General features: G+C 40.4%; 1 protein-coding gene across 1 annotated transcript in view; it reads right to left on the bottom strand.

The window, feature by feature from the left end:
* Positions 1-12,453, bottom strand: part of LOC137634135 (uncharacterized) — a 26,134-nt gene extending 13,681 nt beyond the window's left edge. Inside the window, exon 1 of the mRNA XM_068366370.1 lies at positions 9,953-12,453. Coding sequence (XP_068222471.1) covers positions 10,610-11,941 — 1,332 coding nt within the window. The 5' untranslated portion in view covers positions 11,942-12,453 and the 3' untranslated portion in view covers positions 9,953-10,609. The remainder of the gene's footprint in view (positions 1-9,952) is intronic.
* Between the last annotated feature and the right edge of the window lie 3,009 nt (positions 12,454-15,462).

Below are 15,462 nucleotides of genomic sequence, written 5' to 3' on the forward strand. Positions count from 1 at the left end.
TCAGATACGACGTAGTTATTGGTATATTGGGTATTTAACTGCGGTTACCAATTTCTGTTTTTTTTTCAATATTTGTAAAAATTACTACGTAGTAAGGAATTGCCGTATATTATTCATTTTTTTTTCATGTTTATGTGTTAGAAAGTGTGCCTTGATGGTTGGGCTAACACGTGCATGTCTTTTTTTTTATCTGAGATGTCGTATATTAGAATGTCGGGCATTTTACCGCGAGTGTCCCTTTTTCATTTTTTTTCATTTTTTTGCCAAGTCATTTTTCCGTAAGATATTGCGAAATAGTGTCGTAAAACTTTTGCTTTTTTAGTGTTGGAAAGTGTGTCTAGATGATCTGGCTACCCATGCGTGATTTTGTTTTTGTCAGATACGACGTAGTTATTGGTATATTGGGTATTTAACTGCGGTTGCCAATTTCTGTTTTTTTTTTCAATATTTGTAAAAATTTACTACGTAGTAAGGAATTGCCGTATATTATTGATTTTTTTTTCATGTTTATGTGTTAGAAAGTGTGCCTTGATGGTTGGGCTAACACGTGCATGTCTTTTTTTTTTATCTGAGATGCCGTATATTAGAATGTTGGGCATTTTTCCGCGAGTGCCCCTTTTTATTTGTTTTGCATTTTTTTGCTTAGTCATGTTACCGTAAGGAATTGGCAAGTAGTGTCGCAAAACTTATATTTTTATAGTGTTGGAAAGTGTTTCTAGATGATCTGGCTACCCATGCCTATTTTTTTTTTTAGCCAGATATGGCGTATATATAAGTATGTGTTCGATTTTCCTGTGATTGCCATTTTTTCGTTTTTTCCCATTTCTTTCAAAATTACTACGTACTAAGGAACTATCACAGAGTAATTATTCATTTAGATGTTTATTTGTCGGAAAATGTGCCTTGATGGTTTGCCTAGCACGTGGCTGAATTTTTTTTTTCTGAAATGCCGTATATTAGAATGTTAGCCATTTTTCCGCGAGTGCCCCTTTTTATTTGTTTTGCATTTTTTTGCTTAGTCATGTTACCGTAAGGAATTGGCAAGTAGTGTCGCAAAACTTATATTTTTATAGTGTTGGAAAGTGTTTCTAGATGATCTGGCTACCCATGCCTATCTTTTTTTTAGCCAGATATGGCGTATATATAGGTGTGTTCGATTTTCCGGTGATTGCCATTTTTTCGTTTTTTCCCAATTCTTTCAAAATTACTACGTACTAAGGAACTATCACAGAGTAATGATTCCTCTAGATGTTTATTTGTCGGAAAATTTTGTTTACTTTTTTTTTGATTGAATATCATCAAATTTTTTTAGCTAAAATATTGTTTTACATTTTTTTTTTTCGATTTTATTTCCCTTCAAAAAAATTTTTTTGGGTCAGAATTTTAATTTTATAGTCGTAAAATAATCGACAATTATCCAGCAACCCACCATACAATTTTCATGCATATCCAATAATAATTAGATTAGTAAATAACACCTTGAAATTGACAAACCCTTCCTACATTTCAAGTGGCAGATCAGGGAGTCTGAGTCAGTGTGGTTGGCGGCCATTTTGTGGACATATCCGAAGCGTAAGCTGCCCTATCTATATATATTCTTGTTCCCTATAGAATTTGTGATATTTTGGTATATTTTTACCTGCATAAATATCATATTATATATTAAATATATGTATTTTTTTACGAAATTTCTAAGTACTCAAAAAATTACCTTTAGATATGGCCCCTGATATAAATGTAATTTACAAAATAATGAAGATTTTTTTACATATTTCTATTTTAGGATAACATATGTTTATTCCCTAAAAAAATTAGCCACTTCCTATTTCATTTGGGTACCCAAAAAAATTCATGAAATTTGGACAAATTTTTTTGGCCAAAAAAAGTTACCCTTTTTTTCTCATTTCAGATCTTCACCTCCATGGGTCTGACTTCATCCAAAATACATCAAGATGTGTCCTAAACATTCAAGAATCAATTCCTAAAAGGATTTGTGTATATATGTATAAACTTTTTTTTTATGAATTTTTATGTCAGGTCTTTTATTTTTCTACTTAATTTTTTAAAATATTTATAATAAATAGTTTTTCTGCGGATGAGTAGTATTTATCTTTACAGTTGTTTTAAGCATTCATTGAAGTTTTTTTTGGCAAAAGAAAAAAGGAGGTTACTGCAAAAACTGATTTTTCAAGAATTTTTTTTGGCGTCGGGGTCGTTCGCGTCCGAGTATACCCTTAAAGGGGTGTCCGAGGAGCGTACCTATCCAGGGTTAAGACCACTGTTCCTCGCAAAGTTAAACAGTAGGGTTAACTACACCACCCACTGCTACCACAGATCTCTTAAGTTCCTCTACTTGCTTCGCATAGTGGCGAAAGAACACCCTGGAAGACTTCCAGCCCGTGTATGAACGGAGATGTTCAAAATCCATACAATTAAAGAAATTTAGGGATGAGGCAACTTTCCTCGGATCGTGACCTGCGGGTGTACTGTCAGGATCCGCTCTGCGAATAAAATATGTGATTTTCGCTCTGAGTTGATTCAGAGATAAATTTGAGCCTGATGTTTCTCCCCTGAATAGTTGACCACCCTTGAAGTCTGAAGTTCTACGAAGATAGACCTTTAGGCATTCTACTGGACATAGAGATGCATCTTCTTTCAGAGGGCAGATTCTCCAGGGACCCCACCTGTTGGTGGGTAACTCATTCTTGGCGAGAAACGTAGGATCGGGAAACAGGTTCAGATCCCCCCCATCCAGGAACTGAACACGACCTGCCTCTCTCGAGAGGGCTACGATCTCACTAACCCTGGCCCCGGACGCGAGTGCAAATAGGAAAATAACTTTTTGCGTCAAATCCTTTAACGCACATCCTTCATTGCTCAACAGGGAGGCGAAATGAAGAACTTTGTCTAAAGACCATGAGATGGGCTTTGGAGGTGCTGAAGGTCTGAGCCTAGCGCAGGCTTTCGGAACTTTATTAAAGATCTCGTTACCTAGGTCGATCTGGAAGGCAAATAAAATGGGTCTCATCAAAGCAGATTTAAACACTGAAATCGTGTTAGCTGCCAACCCTTGGCCATGGAGGTGGATGAAGAAAGATAAGCAGAAGTCTGTTGAGATCTCCTGCGGATTCTTTGCCTTTACAAAGGCCACCCATTTTCTCAAAGATGACTCATATTGCCTTCTAGTCGATTTGCACTTATATTCCTCTAGGAAGTCTATGCTGGCTTTCGAAATCCCGAAACGCTTTCTCACCGCAAGGGCGAGAAAATCATGAGCTGCAGGGTCCGGGTTTTCTGTAATGAAGCGCAGACAGTCGACTTCTGGACTCGCTGGGTCAGAACTGGATGTGGTAGCGGCACAAATTTCATCTGTAGTTCCAACGCCAAGGGGAACCACATACTGTTCGGCCACTTGTGGGCCACTATTGCCGCTACCCCCTTGAAGGATCTCAGTTTGTTGAGGACCCTCAACAGAAGGTTGTGAGGAGGGAACAGATAAATCCTGGACCATCTGTTCCAGTCGAGGGACATCGCGTCCACTGCTTCCGCTAAGGGGTCCTCGTACGGGGACACGTTGTCTTTCGTCGCAAAGAGGTCTATCTGCAGTTCTGGGACTTGATTCAGAATGAAGGAGAATGATCCTGCATCTAAGGACCATTCCGACTCTATCGGTGTGAACCTGGATAGAGCGTCCGCTGTCACATTGCGGACTCCTTGAAGGTGAACTGCCGACAGGTACCACTTCTTCTTTTCCGCCAATCGGAAAATGGCTAACATCACTTGGTTGAGAGGTGGTGACCTCGACCCTTGTCGATTCAAGCATCTCACAACCACCTCGCTGTCCATCACCAATCTTATGTGGATCGAGTGACGCAGTAGACTTTCTTTAAGGTAAGGAGCACTGCCATAGCTTCTAGAAAGTTTATATGAAAGGTCCTGAATAGCTTGGATCAAGTCCCCTGGACTTTTTTCCGATGAGAGTGACCTCCCCATCCCTCCTTTGAGGCGTCTGAGTGAATCGTCATCGACGGGGGAGGTGGCTGAAGAAGAACCGACTTCTTTAGATGTCTGGCTTGGGACCAAGGCCTGAGAAGAGTACGTAGCCGAGGCGGCACTGGTCTTCTCAGATCTCTTCGCGCGTTTGATGCATACCTTCTCCAAACTCCGGTTGCATCCTTTAGCTGTGCTCTTAGCACTGGGTCTGTCACTGAAGCAAACTGGAGAGAGCCTAGTACCCTCTCCTGTTCGCGTCTTGATATCCTTTCGGAATCTAGAAGTCTCTTGACAGAGCCCGCTATCTCCTTCCTTTTCTTCGTCGGGATGGAGAAACTGTGTGACAAAAGGTCCCAGTGGATTCCCAGCCACTGGAACTTTAGGGATGGAGAAAGTCGAGACTTTTTTCTGTTGATCTTGAGGCCTAGGTACTCTAGGAACTGGATCACCTGACTGGAAGCTTGCAAGCATTCGGTCTCGGATGCTGCCCACACCAGCCAGTCGTCCAGGTAGGCTACTACCTGAATTCCCTTTAGGCGTAATTGTTTGAGAGCTGCGCTCGCAAGCTTCGTGAAAATCCTTGGGGCTATGTTTAGCCCGAATGGCATGGCTCTGAAGGCGTATAGTCTCCGTTGTAGCCTGAACCCTAGGTAGGGGGAGAGTCGACGGCTGATTGGAATGTGCCAATAGGCGTCTGACAAGTCTATAGAGACTGAGTATGCCCTCTTGGGCAGTAAGGTCCTTATGTGTTGCAGTGTTAGCATCTTGAATTTGCAATTCACTATGAACTTGTTGAGTGGCGACAAGTCCAGAATGACTCTGAGCTTTTCCGAGTCTTTCTTGGGAACACAAAACAGCCTCCCTTGGAATTTGATGGACTTCACCTTTCGGATCACCTTTTTCTCCAACAGTTCTTGAACGTACTCCTCCAGAACGGGGGTGGAGTGTTGGAAAAACCGAAGGCACGGGGGTGGAGTGCTGTACCAGCTCCAGCCCAGTCCATTCTTGAGTAGGCTTTGGGCCCAGGGATCGAAGGTCCAGCGATCCCAAAATTTCATCAGTCTCCCTCCTACCGGTATCGTTTCACTTGGACTGCCGTCCTGAGGTCTTGCCTCCCTGACCACGACCACCTCTGAATCCCCTTCCCCTTGAGGGGCGCCTAGACGAGCCTCTGGCTGCTCCTCTAGGTTTTGCACGAAAGGAAGAAGACTGTCCTTCGAACATTGGGGTGAATGTGGTTGACTGACCTGGCACAGCCTGGGGTACCCACTGAAAAGTAGTCGGGGTTTGTGCCACCATCTGGGGCACTGGAGGCAATGGCAATTGCAGTTTCTGTTGCTGTCTAAAAGGCTTGGCTGACCGAGACGGTAGCCTAGTCCTCATATTCTTCCTCTTTGGTTGAGGACCCTTATCCGGGGAAGATTTTCTTTTGATAGCCAGGCCCCACTTCTGGAGAAGGTTTCTATTCTCCACGGCGGCCTTATCAACAACCTCTTTGACCACATCGGTAGGGAAAAGGTCTTTTCCCCAAATGTTGGAGGAGATTAACTTCCTTGGCTCGTGTCTCACCGAAGCCCCGGTGAACACGAACTCCCTGCAAGCTCTCCTTGCCTTGACGAAGCTATAAAGGTCCTTTGTCACTGTGGCTAGGTGAGACTTAGCCACTACCATGAACATTTCATGGACCTTGGGGTCACTTGCCATCGTCTCAAGAGTAGTCTGATGAGACATTGAGGCAGCCAGTCTTTCTTTTGTCTCGAACTCTCTTCGTAAAAGAGAGTCGGACAGCTTGGGGAGGTCCTCGCCGAATTGCCGTCCGGCAATATCAGCCTCCAACTTTCCCACTGAGAATGTCAGATGGACATCCTTCCAGTCTTTGTGGTCCATAGGCAGGGCCAGCGACAAGGGTTTACACTCCTCTAGGGAGGGGCAAGGCTTGCCGGCCTCGACTGCCTTTAGGACAGCCGCAAACCCTTTCTGTAAAAAGGGGAAGGCTCTAGCAGGAGAGGACACAAAAGAAGGGAGCTTCTTGCTCAATGCAGCTACCTTCGAGTTAGAGAAGCCCCTCTCTTTCATCGAGGATGAAAGTAGGGCTTGAGCCTTAGCGTGGTCCAAAATTATGACCTCCTTCGGCTGTCTCCTCCCTTGAAGCTGGTTCTTTTCTCAGCCGGACATAGCAGTCCGGATATGATGCCTTGCTGGGCCAGAATTCCACCTCCTCTAGGGGAACTGAACCCAGCTTATCCGAGATGACGATCTTTCCAGTCGTCATCGGCATGTGCTCAGCATACCTCCATGGGTTAGCATCTGAGCATACGGGAAGGTCTTTCACATTGAGCCTTTTCCGGGGCCCACGTGATTCTGCCAGGGACTGCATACGCAGTTCCATAGCAGCCGCCTTCTCCTGATTCTCCTTCTGCATTTGTTGGATCATTCCAACAATCGAAGAGAGGGCCTGTCCCAGTTCTACTGGGAGACCAGCCGATGTTGAGGGGATAGGCTCCGGAATCTGAACCGGAATAGCCGACACCTCGTCGACCTCATCCTCTACGACATCCGGGGTTTGAACTTCATCCTGACCTTCTGCCAGGTCTTGTTCCAAACGTTCGTCCAGGTCAGACATCCTGTCATCTAACTGGATGTCTTGCATCGCGACTGCGACTTCCACGTCCACCTGGACTTGATCTTGAGGGATCTCCTCTTGAGACTGGGGAATCACTGCATCAGCTGATGCCTGGGGAAAAAGATACGCCCTCATCTTCTCACTTGGAAGATAAGGGCCAGAGGTGTTCTTCTTGAAGCCCCTTACTCAAGTACGAAGCTTTTCCCTTGCTATATCCCTTGATTCCGCCGTTCTAGGGGAATCAAAAGCCTCAGTAATCAGGTTAGTGCATACAGTACATACCTGAGGGTCCCAATACTGGAGATCATCCTTGGAGACAGCGCATGCTGCGTGTCTCCTACAACACTCATGTCCGCAGAGGTTCTTGCTGCGGACGTTGCAGAAAACATTTCCGCACTTCGGAGGGTCCTCCTGTAAAGAGAAGAAATTTCCATGAGTATCAAGTGAACTATGTATCACTGGATATGCATAGTATAGCATAACAATTCATAAAGGAAAGACACACACTTGTGTTTCCCTCACAACCCATTGTTGCAGCCTTCCAGATAATAAAATCAAAATGGTTTATCTCTTCTAGAGTAACCAATGCAAGGTTTCCAGAGGAAACAGGTGGAGCTCACACCTAAGCAATGATTTTAAAATCCTGGATAATAGACAGGGAAGAACTCAGCTTCCTATCTGAGGGCAACAGCAAAGGGATGTGCAAGAAAACACAATAGTGTTAGAAGATACAGTGCTGTACCAAAACCCTTACTATAGTTTTCTTCTTACTGTATATGCTATACAGAAGAATACTAGTACAGTATAGGGGGATGTGTGCCGGCCTGCCTGTGCCGGCCGGCACACACCACAACTAGCTTTAAAGTATACTACTTAACAGCTATAGGGCGGCAGCACTCTGGTTCAAATGCCTGTGCCGGTCGGCAGCAACTGCCGGCCGGTAACAGCCAGTGTTGGCCGGCAGCAACTGCCGGCCGGTAACAGCCAGTGTTGGCCGGCAATGGCTGCCGGCCAGCAACTACACAAGGTAGTACCCAGCTGCCGGCCACACTCTTGGTGACCGGCAGACAAGGGCTGACATAAGCCGGCCGGCAAAGGTACAAGACCGATGCCAGCCGGCAGCAAAAGAACCAGAGGACTACACCTGCCCGGCTGCCGGCCTCATAGGCCGGCAGCCGGGACAGGTACAGCACTAGAAGAAAAATAGAATGGATGCCGGGATAAGAGTGTACACAGCCTCCAAGCCCGGCAACCGAAAGAGTGCATATAAGGAAGGGGAGAAACTAATTCAGGCTTCCTCGACCAATGCCGTCCGGCTCTGCCGGCAGGCATGGATGAGGGACCAAGAGAGGTCCGGGTAGCACTCGAAAACATAAGACCCTTGCCGGCCAGCAGCTCTGCCGGCCGGCAAGGGGCTGAGTCAATTCCACATCCTAACCTATACTAGGTCCAGATGTAGAACGACGTACAGTACAGTAAGACCCCTGCCGGCCAGCAGCTCTGCCGGCCGGCAAGGGGCTGAGTTAATTCCACATCCTAACCTATACTAGGTCCAGATGTAGAACGACGTACAGTACAGTAATGGCTCGGCCATTACGAAGAAAGAGGGGGAAGGGACAAGAGGGTCCTGCCAACCTTGCTTTAGTGACAGATCACCCGCAGCCAAGAAACTTATCTTAGCCTAAGGGAGATCTAAGGGGAAAGGCCAGCAATACTTGCCAGCTCCCAGAGCACCAAAGCAAGGAAGGCGTTGCTACTCCCAAGGGAAGAACTTATCCTCCCCCGAGAACAGCAACAAGGACTAGTCTGGTAGATCACAAAAGAAGGAATCATATCCACAGAAACCTTCGGTAGTGACCTAAGGGAGCTAAGCTCCCTTTGTATGTGTTAGGTCAGCGAGGGGGACTCAGCCCCAAGCCAGACAACACAGACTCAGACTAAAAACTCTGTTGTTCTGTCCCTCTTGAACCATAACTACAGGAACAGGAAGGTACAGTAACACCCTAGTATAGTTTTATCGAAAATAAATTCGGAAAAAACCACTTAGGGATAAGCCCAAGGCTTAAACAGAGGGAAAGGGATTGCATACCTTCTCCGAAGAAAAGAAAGCAACCGGGGAGTATGATAAAGTATACTAAGGCTCCATAAGCAACTAGCCTAGGCACCAAGAGAATCGATTACCTAATTCACCGAAACTCACTCGTATACTATCTTGGAAATATTCCACACAGTCTAAAATGTATAAAATATAGCCTAAAGCTTCAATAAAATTTTAATTACACTCGGAAAAACCATAATCATGCATGAAGTACTAGGACCAAACGACTAGGCTACATGGCCTAGCGTAGGCCAGAATGGCGAATACTTCGCCAAATAATACTAAGCACGAAAGGAAATCCTATGTAATGCTAAATAGCTAAAATTTATTAAAGCAAAACAACCAGGAATGTCGCTCTGACTAACTAATTTATACCTAGCGAGCGACAGCGTCCAAGACGCCTCTGGTAGGCTACGGCTCTTGTATCAAAGATTAATCCTATTAATCACTCAAAATTTTACCAAGAGCCTACATTTATACATAAAAGACACTATACTCAACTTATCAGAGGCCGACGAAGACGGAGAAGCCATGAAAAGTCGAATAAATCCAAGATTTGCGAGAAAAACAGGAAAAAACACCGAGTTGTTAAGCTACGCAAAAAGGAATACAGATGGCGCCAGGCACGCATACGAATCGGGGGATAGGGAAGCCTTGGGAGCGGCTCCCCTTTTTCTTTCCCGAATTCGTATCTCGCCAATCACCTCCTACGAGACGAAATCTCTGTCCAGGATGTAGATTGCCATGTGACGTGTCTAGAATACGTCCTCTGATATGTCGCGATATCTTTTTCACGAGGGATACTCGCTCCAGGAGTTAGAATTCTGGTACCTTAAGGTAAATTCTCTGGGAATATCGCCGTAGTTGTAATATACCCTAGGAAGCTACCCTATAGGAACTTCCATCAGGAGGACATGGCTTGAGCCCAAAAATATATATATATATATATGTGTGTGTGTGTGTGTAAATATGTGTATATATATGTGCGTATATGTGTATATATGTGTATATATATATATATATATATATATATATATATATATATATATATATATATATATATATATATTGCAGGTATATGTACATTTATACACAAGTACTAAAATTTTAAAGATAACATATTTCTCATAGCTATACCAAACTGGGTCATTAATAGTGATTACCGACATGTAATTTAATTTCCAACCAAAATCAAAGACTTTGCAGGATTCTAGTTACATTGAGTCACTGAATCTTACCTGGAATACAGAAAATTTAGAATTCCTTGTTGGACGCATCCTGCCATTTCATCACGAGTCTTTATCAATGCCTCCTTTATTTCATTGTCCACCATACGCTGCGTGCCCAACCAAGCAGATGGGGAGGACGAGTAAATCACATCTATTTACAAATGTATTTGATCCTACTCTCGCAGGAGTATTCAGAGGTTAGTTTTTTCCGGAAGTATTTTTCTCTGCATACTAGTGAACAATCAAGGCAATCGAAGAGGTGTTTCCAATGAAGGACTACAGTAACTCTGGCAGAAATTGATTTGTCTCATTTCATTTCTATTGTATTTAGACTGCATAGCAGCATGTAATGTGAAGGAGGAGGATTAGGAAGCTTGTCTAAGATACTATGGCCATTTAATAAGAAAGGAGGTGAAGCAAATCAAGTGACTTGCGAACATGCCTATAACGGGGAGGAGGAATATTGGATGTCAGCAGATCAGATGGAGGATATGGTTGTGGTGGGACTGGGGAAGATACAAGGAACAGAATTAGATGGATAAGAGTAGACTAGAACAACTGATCTTTAAATACAGAGGGAATAATAATGTTGAAATATGAGGATTTATTTGAGGTTAATATCTAGTCTTTAGTCTTAACTTTTTTTCTTTTTTTTTTTCCCCCACTTCACTCAATTACCCATATCTTTCCTTTCTTAGTCCTTCCTCTTCTTTTCACCTCTACCTTAAAATTTGGATTAGGCATCTTTCGTGGCCTGCCTCTATTTTTTCTTTCAATTTCGTTACTGCCTTTTTGGCATTTTACATGTTTACCTTTGTCACTCGGCTCTTCATGTTTCCTGGGCCGACCTCTCTTTCTCCTCATATTTTTAGAATTCTTTTCAGTGCATATGTTATCTTTCTCAGGCAAGCTTTGTCCATTTTTAATTTCCCTTAGAACTTCACCTTTACCTTTCTCATCTTTACGTGGCCGACCCGTCTTTCTTTTTATCCCACTTATAATATTGCCTTTTTGAATACCTTCACTATTAAGATTTCCAAATTTCCTGGGCCGTCCTCTCTTCTTCACCTCTTTTACATAACTTTCACATGTTCCAAATTTCCCGGGCCGTCCTCTCTTCTTCACCTCTTTTACATAACTTTCACATGTTCCAAATTTCCCGGGCCGTCCTCTCTTCTTCACCTCTTTTACATAACTTTCACATGTTCCAAATTTCCCGGGCCGTCCTCTCTTCTTCACCTCTTTTACATAACTTTCACATGTTCCAAATTTCCCGGGCCGTCCTCTCTTCTTCACCTCTTTTACATAACTTTCACATGTTCCAAATTTCCTGGGCCGTCCTCTCTTCTTCACCTCTCTTACATACGTTTCAGATGCGTTTTCTTTTTTTGGTCTTCCAACTTTCTTCCCCTCTCTAGTAAATGTTTCTTTTACTTTGTTTTCTTTCAGTGGTCTGCCTCTCTTTCTTTTAACTGTTTTCACAGCATTTGCCTGGTTACATTTCTGGGTTATACCCCTTATACTCTTCTGCTCTCTGAAATTCTTGGCCTCGCTATGACTTTTCATATTGTTCCTAGTATAAGTATAGATGTTTTGATAGGGTTTTCGAGGTCTCAAGTTATTAGGGTGATTGGCTTTCCTATGGGGCCTTTTTCGGAGGAAGTGGGTGTTTTGCCTCCCCCTAATTGTTTTACCAGTTTCACCTCTAACTGATATTCTTGTCAATTTAATATTTTTCTTACACATGTCGTCCTCGATGAATTCATTTACCCTCTTCCTTTTTTTCTCATTACAAATTACACTATCATTTTGAACATTTCCAACATTACTTGAATGTTCTTCCATTTCATCCTTTTCCTTATATAGTTGGTAATCCTGCGTTTTTGGTTCGTTTTTAGTTATTAAATTTTCCACTCTTCTTTTTTTCTGCGATGAAATTTCATTTTCCCTATTGCTGTGCTCCCCTATTTCTACTTCTATTTTCCTTTTAAGGGTCATTTTTTCAGTTTTTCTAGTCAACACACTTTCCTGTTGCAATTCTTCTTCATCATCTAAATTTAATTCATAGTTCAATGATTCATTCTCCTCTTGTTGATTTACATTTTCATTCTCCTCTTGTTGATTTACATTTTCATTCTCCTCTTGTTGATTTACAATTTCATTCTCATTCTCCTCTTGTTGATTTACATTTTCATTCGCCTCTTTTTGATTTACATTTTCATTCTCATTCTCCTCTTGTTGATTTACATTTTCATTCTCATTCTCCTCTTGTTGATTTACATTTTCATTCTCCTCTTGTTGACTTACATTTTCATTCTCCTCTTGTTGATTTACATTTTCATTCTCCTCTTGTTGATTTACATTTTCATTCTCATTCTCCTCTTGTTGATTTACATTTTCATTCTCCTCTTTTTGATTTACATTTTCATTCTCATTCTCCTCTTGTTGATTTACATTTTCATTCTCCTCTTCTTGATTTACATTTTCACTCTCCTCTTGTTGATTTACATTTTCATTCTCATTCTCCTCTTGTTGATTTACATTTTCATTCTCATTCTCCTCTTGTTGATTTACATTTTCATTCTCATTCTCCTCTTGTTGATTTACATTTTCATTCTCATTCTCCTCTTGTTGATTTACATTTTCATTCTCCTCTTCTTGATTTACATTTTCATTCTCCTCTTCTTGATTTACATTTTCCTTCTCCTCTTCTTGATTTACATTTTTGTTCTCCTCTTGTTGATTTACATTTTCATTCTCCTCTTGTTGATTTACATTTTCATTCTCATTCTCCTCTTGTTGATTTACATTTTCATTCTCATTCTCCTCATGTTGATTTACATTTTCATTCTCCTCTTCTTGATTTACATTTTCATTCTCATTCTCCTCTTGTTGATTTACATTTTCATTCTCATTCTCCTCTTGTTGATTTACATTTTCATTCTCCTCTTCTTGATTTACATTTTCATTCTCATTCTCCTCTTGTTGATTTACATTTTCATTCTCATTCTCCTCTTGTTGATTTACATTTTCATTCTCCTCTTGTTGATTTACATTTTCATTCTCATTCTCCTCTTGTTGATTTACATTTTCATTCTCATTCTCCTCTTGTTGATTTACATTTTCATTCTCATTCTCCTCTTGTTGATTTACATCTTCATTCTCCTCTTCTTGATTTACATTTTCATTCTCCTCTTGTTGATTTACATTTTCATTCTCATTCTCCTCTTGTTGATTTACATTTTCATTCTCCTCTTTTTTATTTACATTTTCATTCTCATTCTCCTCTTTTTTATTTATATTTTCATTCTCATTCTCCTCTTGTTGATTTACATTTTCATTCTCATTCTCCTCTTGTTGATTTACATTTTCATGCTCATTCTTCTCCTCTTGTTGATTTACATTTTCATTCTCATTCTCCTCTTGTTGATTTACATTTTCATGCTCATTCTCCTCTTGTTGTTTTACATTTTCCTTCTCTTCTTGATTTACATTTTCATTCTCCTCTTCTTGATTTACATTTTCAGTCTCCTCTTCTTGATTTACATTTTCATTCTCATTCTCCTCTTGTTAATTTACATTTTCATTCTCCTCTTCTTGATTTACATTTTCATTCTCATTCTCCTCTTGTTGATTTACATTTTCATTCTCATTCTCCTCTTGTTGATTTACATTTTCATTCTCCTCTTCTTGATTTACATTTTCAGTCTCCTCTTCTTGATTTACATCTACATTCTCATTCTCCTCATGTTGATTTACATTTTCATTCTCCTCTTCTTGATTTACATTTTCATTCTCATTCTCCTCTTGTTGATTTACATTTTCATTCTCATTCTCCTCTTGTTGATTTACATTTTCATTCTCCTCTTCTTGATTTACATTTTCATTCTCATTCTCCTCTTGTTGATTTACATTTTCATTCTCATTCTCCTCTTGTTGATTTACATTTTCATTCTCCTCTTGTTGATTTACATTTTCATTCTCATTCTCCTCTTGTTGATTTACATTTTCATTCTCATTCTCCTCTTGTTGATTTACATTTTCATTCTCATTCTCCTCTTGTTGATTTACATCTTCATTCTCCTCTTCTTGATTTACATTTTCATTCTCCTCTTCTTGATTTACATTTTCATTCTCATTCTCCTCTTGTTGATTTACATTTTCATTCTCCTCTTTTTTATTTACATTTTCATTCTCATTCTCCTCTTTTTTATTTATATTTTCATTCTCATTCTCCTCTTGTTGATTTACATTTTCATTCTCATTCTCCTCTTGTTGATTTACATTTTCATGCTCATTCTTCTCCTCTTGTTGATTTACATTTTCATTCTCATTCTCCTCTTGTTGATTTACATTTTCATGCTCATTCTCCTCTTGTTGTTTTACATTTTCCTTCTCTTCTTGATTTACATTTTCATTCTCCTCTTCTTGATTTACATTTTCAGTCTCCTCTTCTTGATTTACATCTACATTCTCATTCTCCTCATGTTGATTTACATTTTCATTCTCATTCTCCTCTTGTTGATTTACATTTTCATTCTTCTCTTCTTGATTTACATTTTCATTCTCCTCTTGTTGATTTACATTTTCCTTCTCCTCTTCTTGATTTACATATTCCTTCTCCTCTTCTTGATTTACATTTTCATTCTCCTCTTCTTGATTTACATTTTCCTTCTCCTCTTCTTGATTTACATTTTCCTTCTCCTCTTCTTGATTTACATTTTCATTCTCCTCTTCTTGATTTATATTTTCATTCTCATTCTCCTCTTGTTGATTTACATTTTCATTCTCCTCTTCTTGATTTACATTTTCATTCTCCTCTTCTTGATTTACATTTTCATTCTCATTCTCCTCTTGTTGATTTACATTTTCATTCTCCTCTTCTTGATTTACATTTTCCTTCTCCTCTTCTTGATTTACATTTTCCTTCTCCTCTTCTTGATTTACATTTTCCTTCTCCTCTTCTTGATTTACATTTTCCTTCTCCTCTTCTTGATTTACATTTTCCTTCTCCTCTTCTTGATTTACATTTTCATTCTCCTCTTCTTGATTTACATTTTCATTCTCCTCTTCTTGATTTACATTTTCATTCTCCTCTTCTTGATTTACATTTTCATTCTCCTCTTGTTGATTTACATTTTCATTCTCCTCTTCTTGATTTACATTTTCCTTCTCCTCTTCTTGATTTACATTTTCATTCTCCTCTTCTTGATTTACATTTTCATTCTCCTCTTCTTGATTTATATTTTCATTCTCATTCTCCTCTTGTTCATTTACATTTTCATTCTCATTCTTCTCTTGTTGATTTACATTTTCATTCTCATTCACCTCTTGTTGATTTACATTTTCATTCTCATTCTCCTCTTGTTGATTTACATTTTCACTCTCATTCTCCTTTTGTTGATTTACATTTTCATTCTCATTCTCCTCTTGTTGATTTACATTTTCATTCTCATTCTTGTTTTTTAACATAGCCATAGCCATAGCGATGTGTTTTTTTTTAGTTTCATTAACTAATG

This window comes from Palaemon carinicauda, chromosome 44 (genome assembly GCF_036898095.1).
Source record: "Palaemon carinicauda isolate YSFRI2023 chromosome 44, ASM3689809v2, whole genome shotgun sequence".
Classification (NCBI taxonomy): domain Eukaryota; kingdom Metazoa; phylum Arthropoda; class Malacostraca; order Decapoda; family Palaemonidae; genus Palaemon; species Palaemon carinicauda.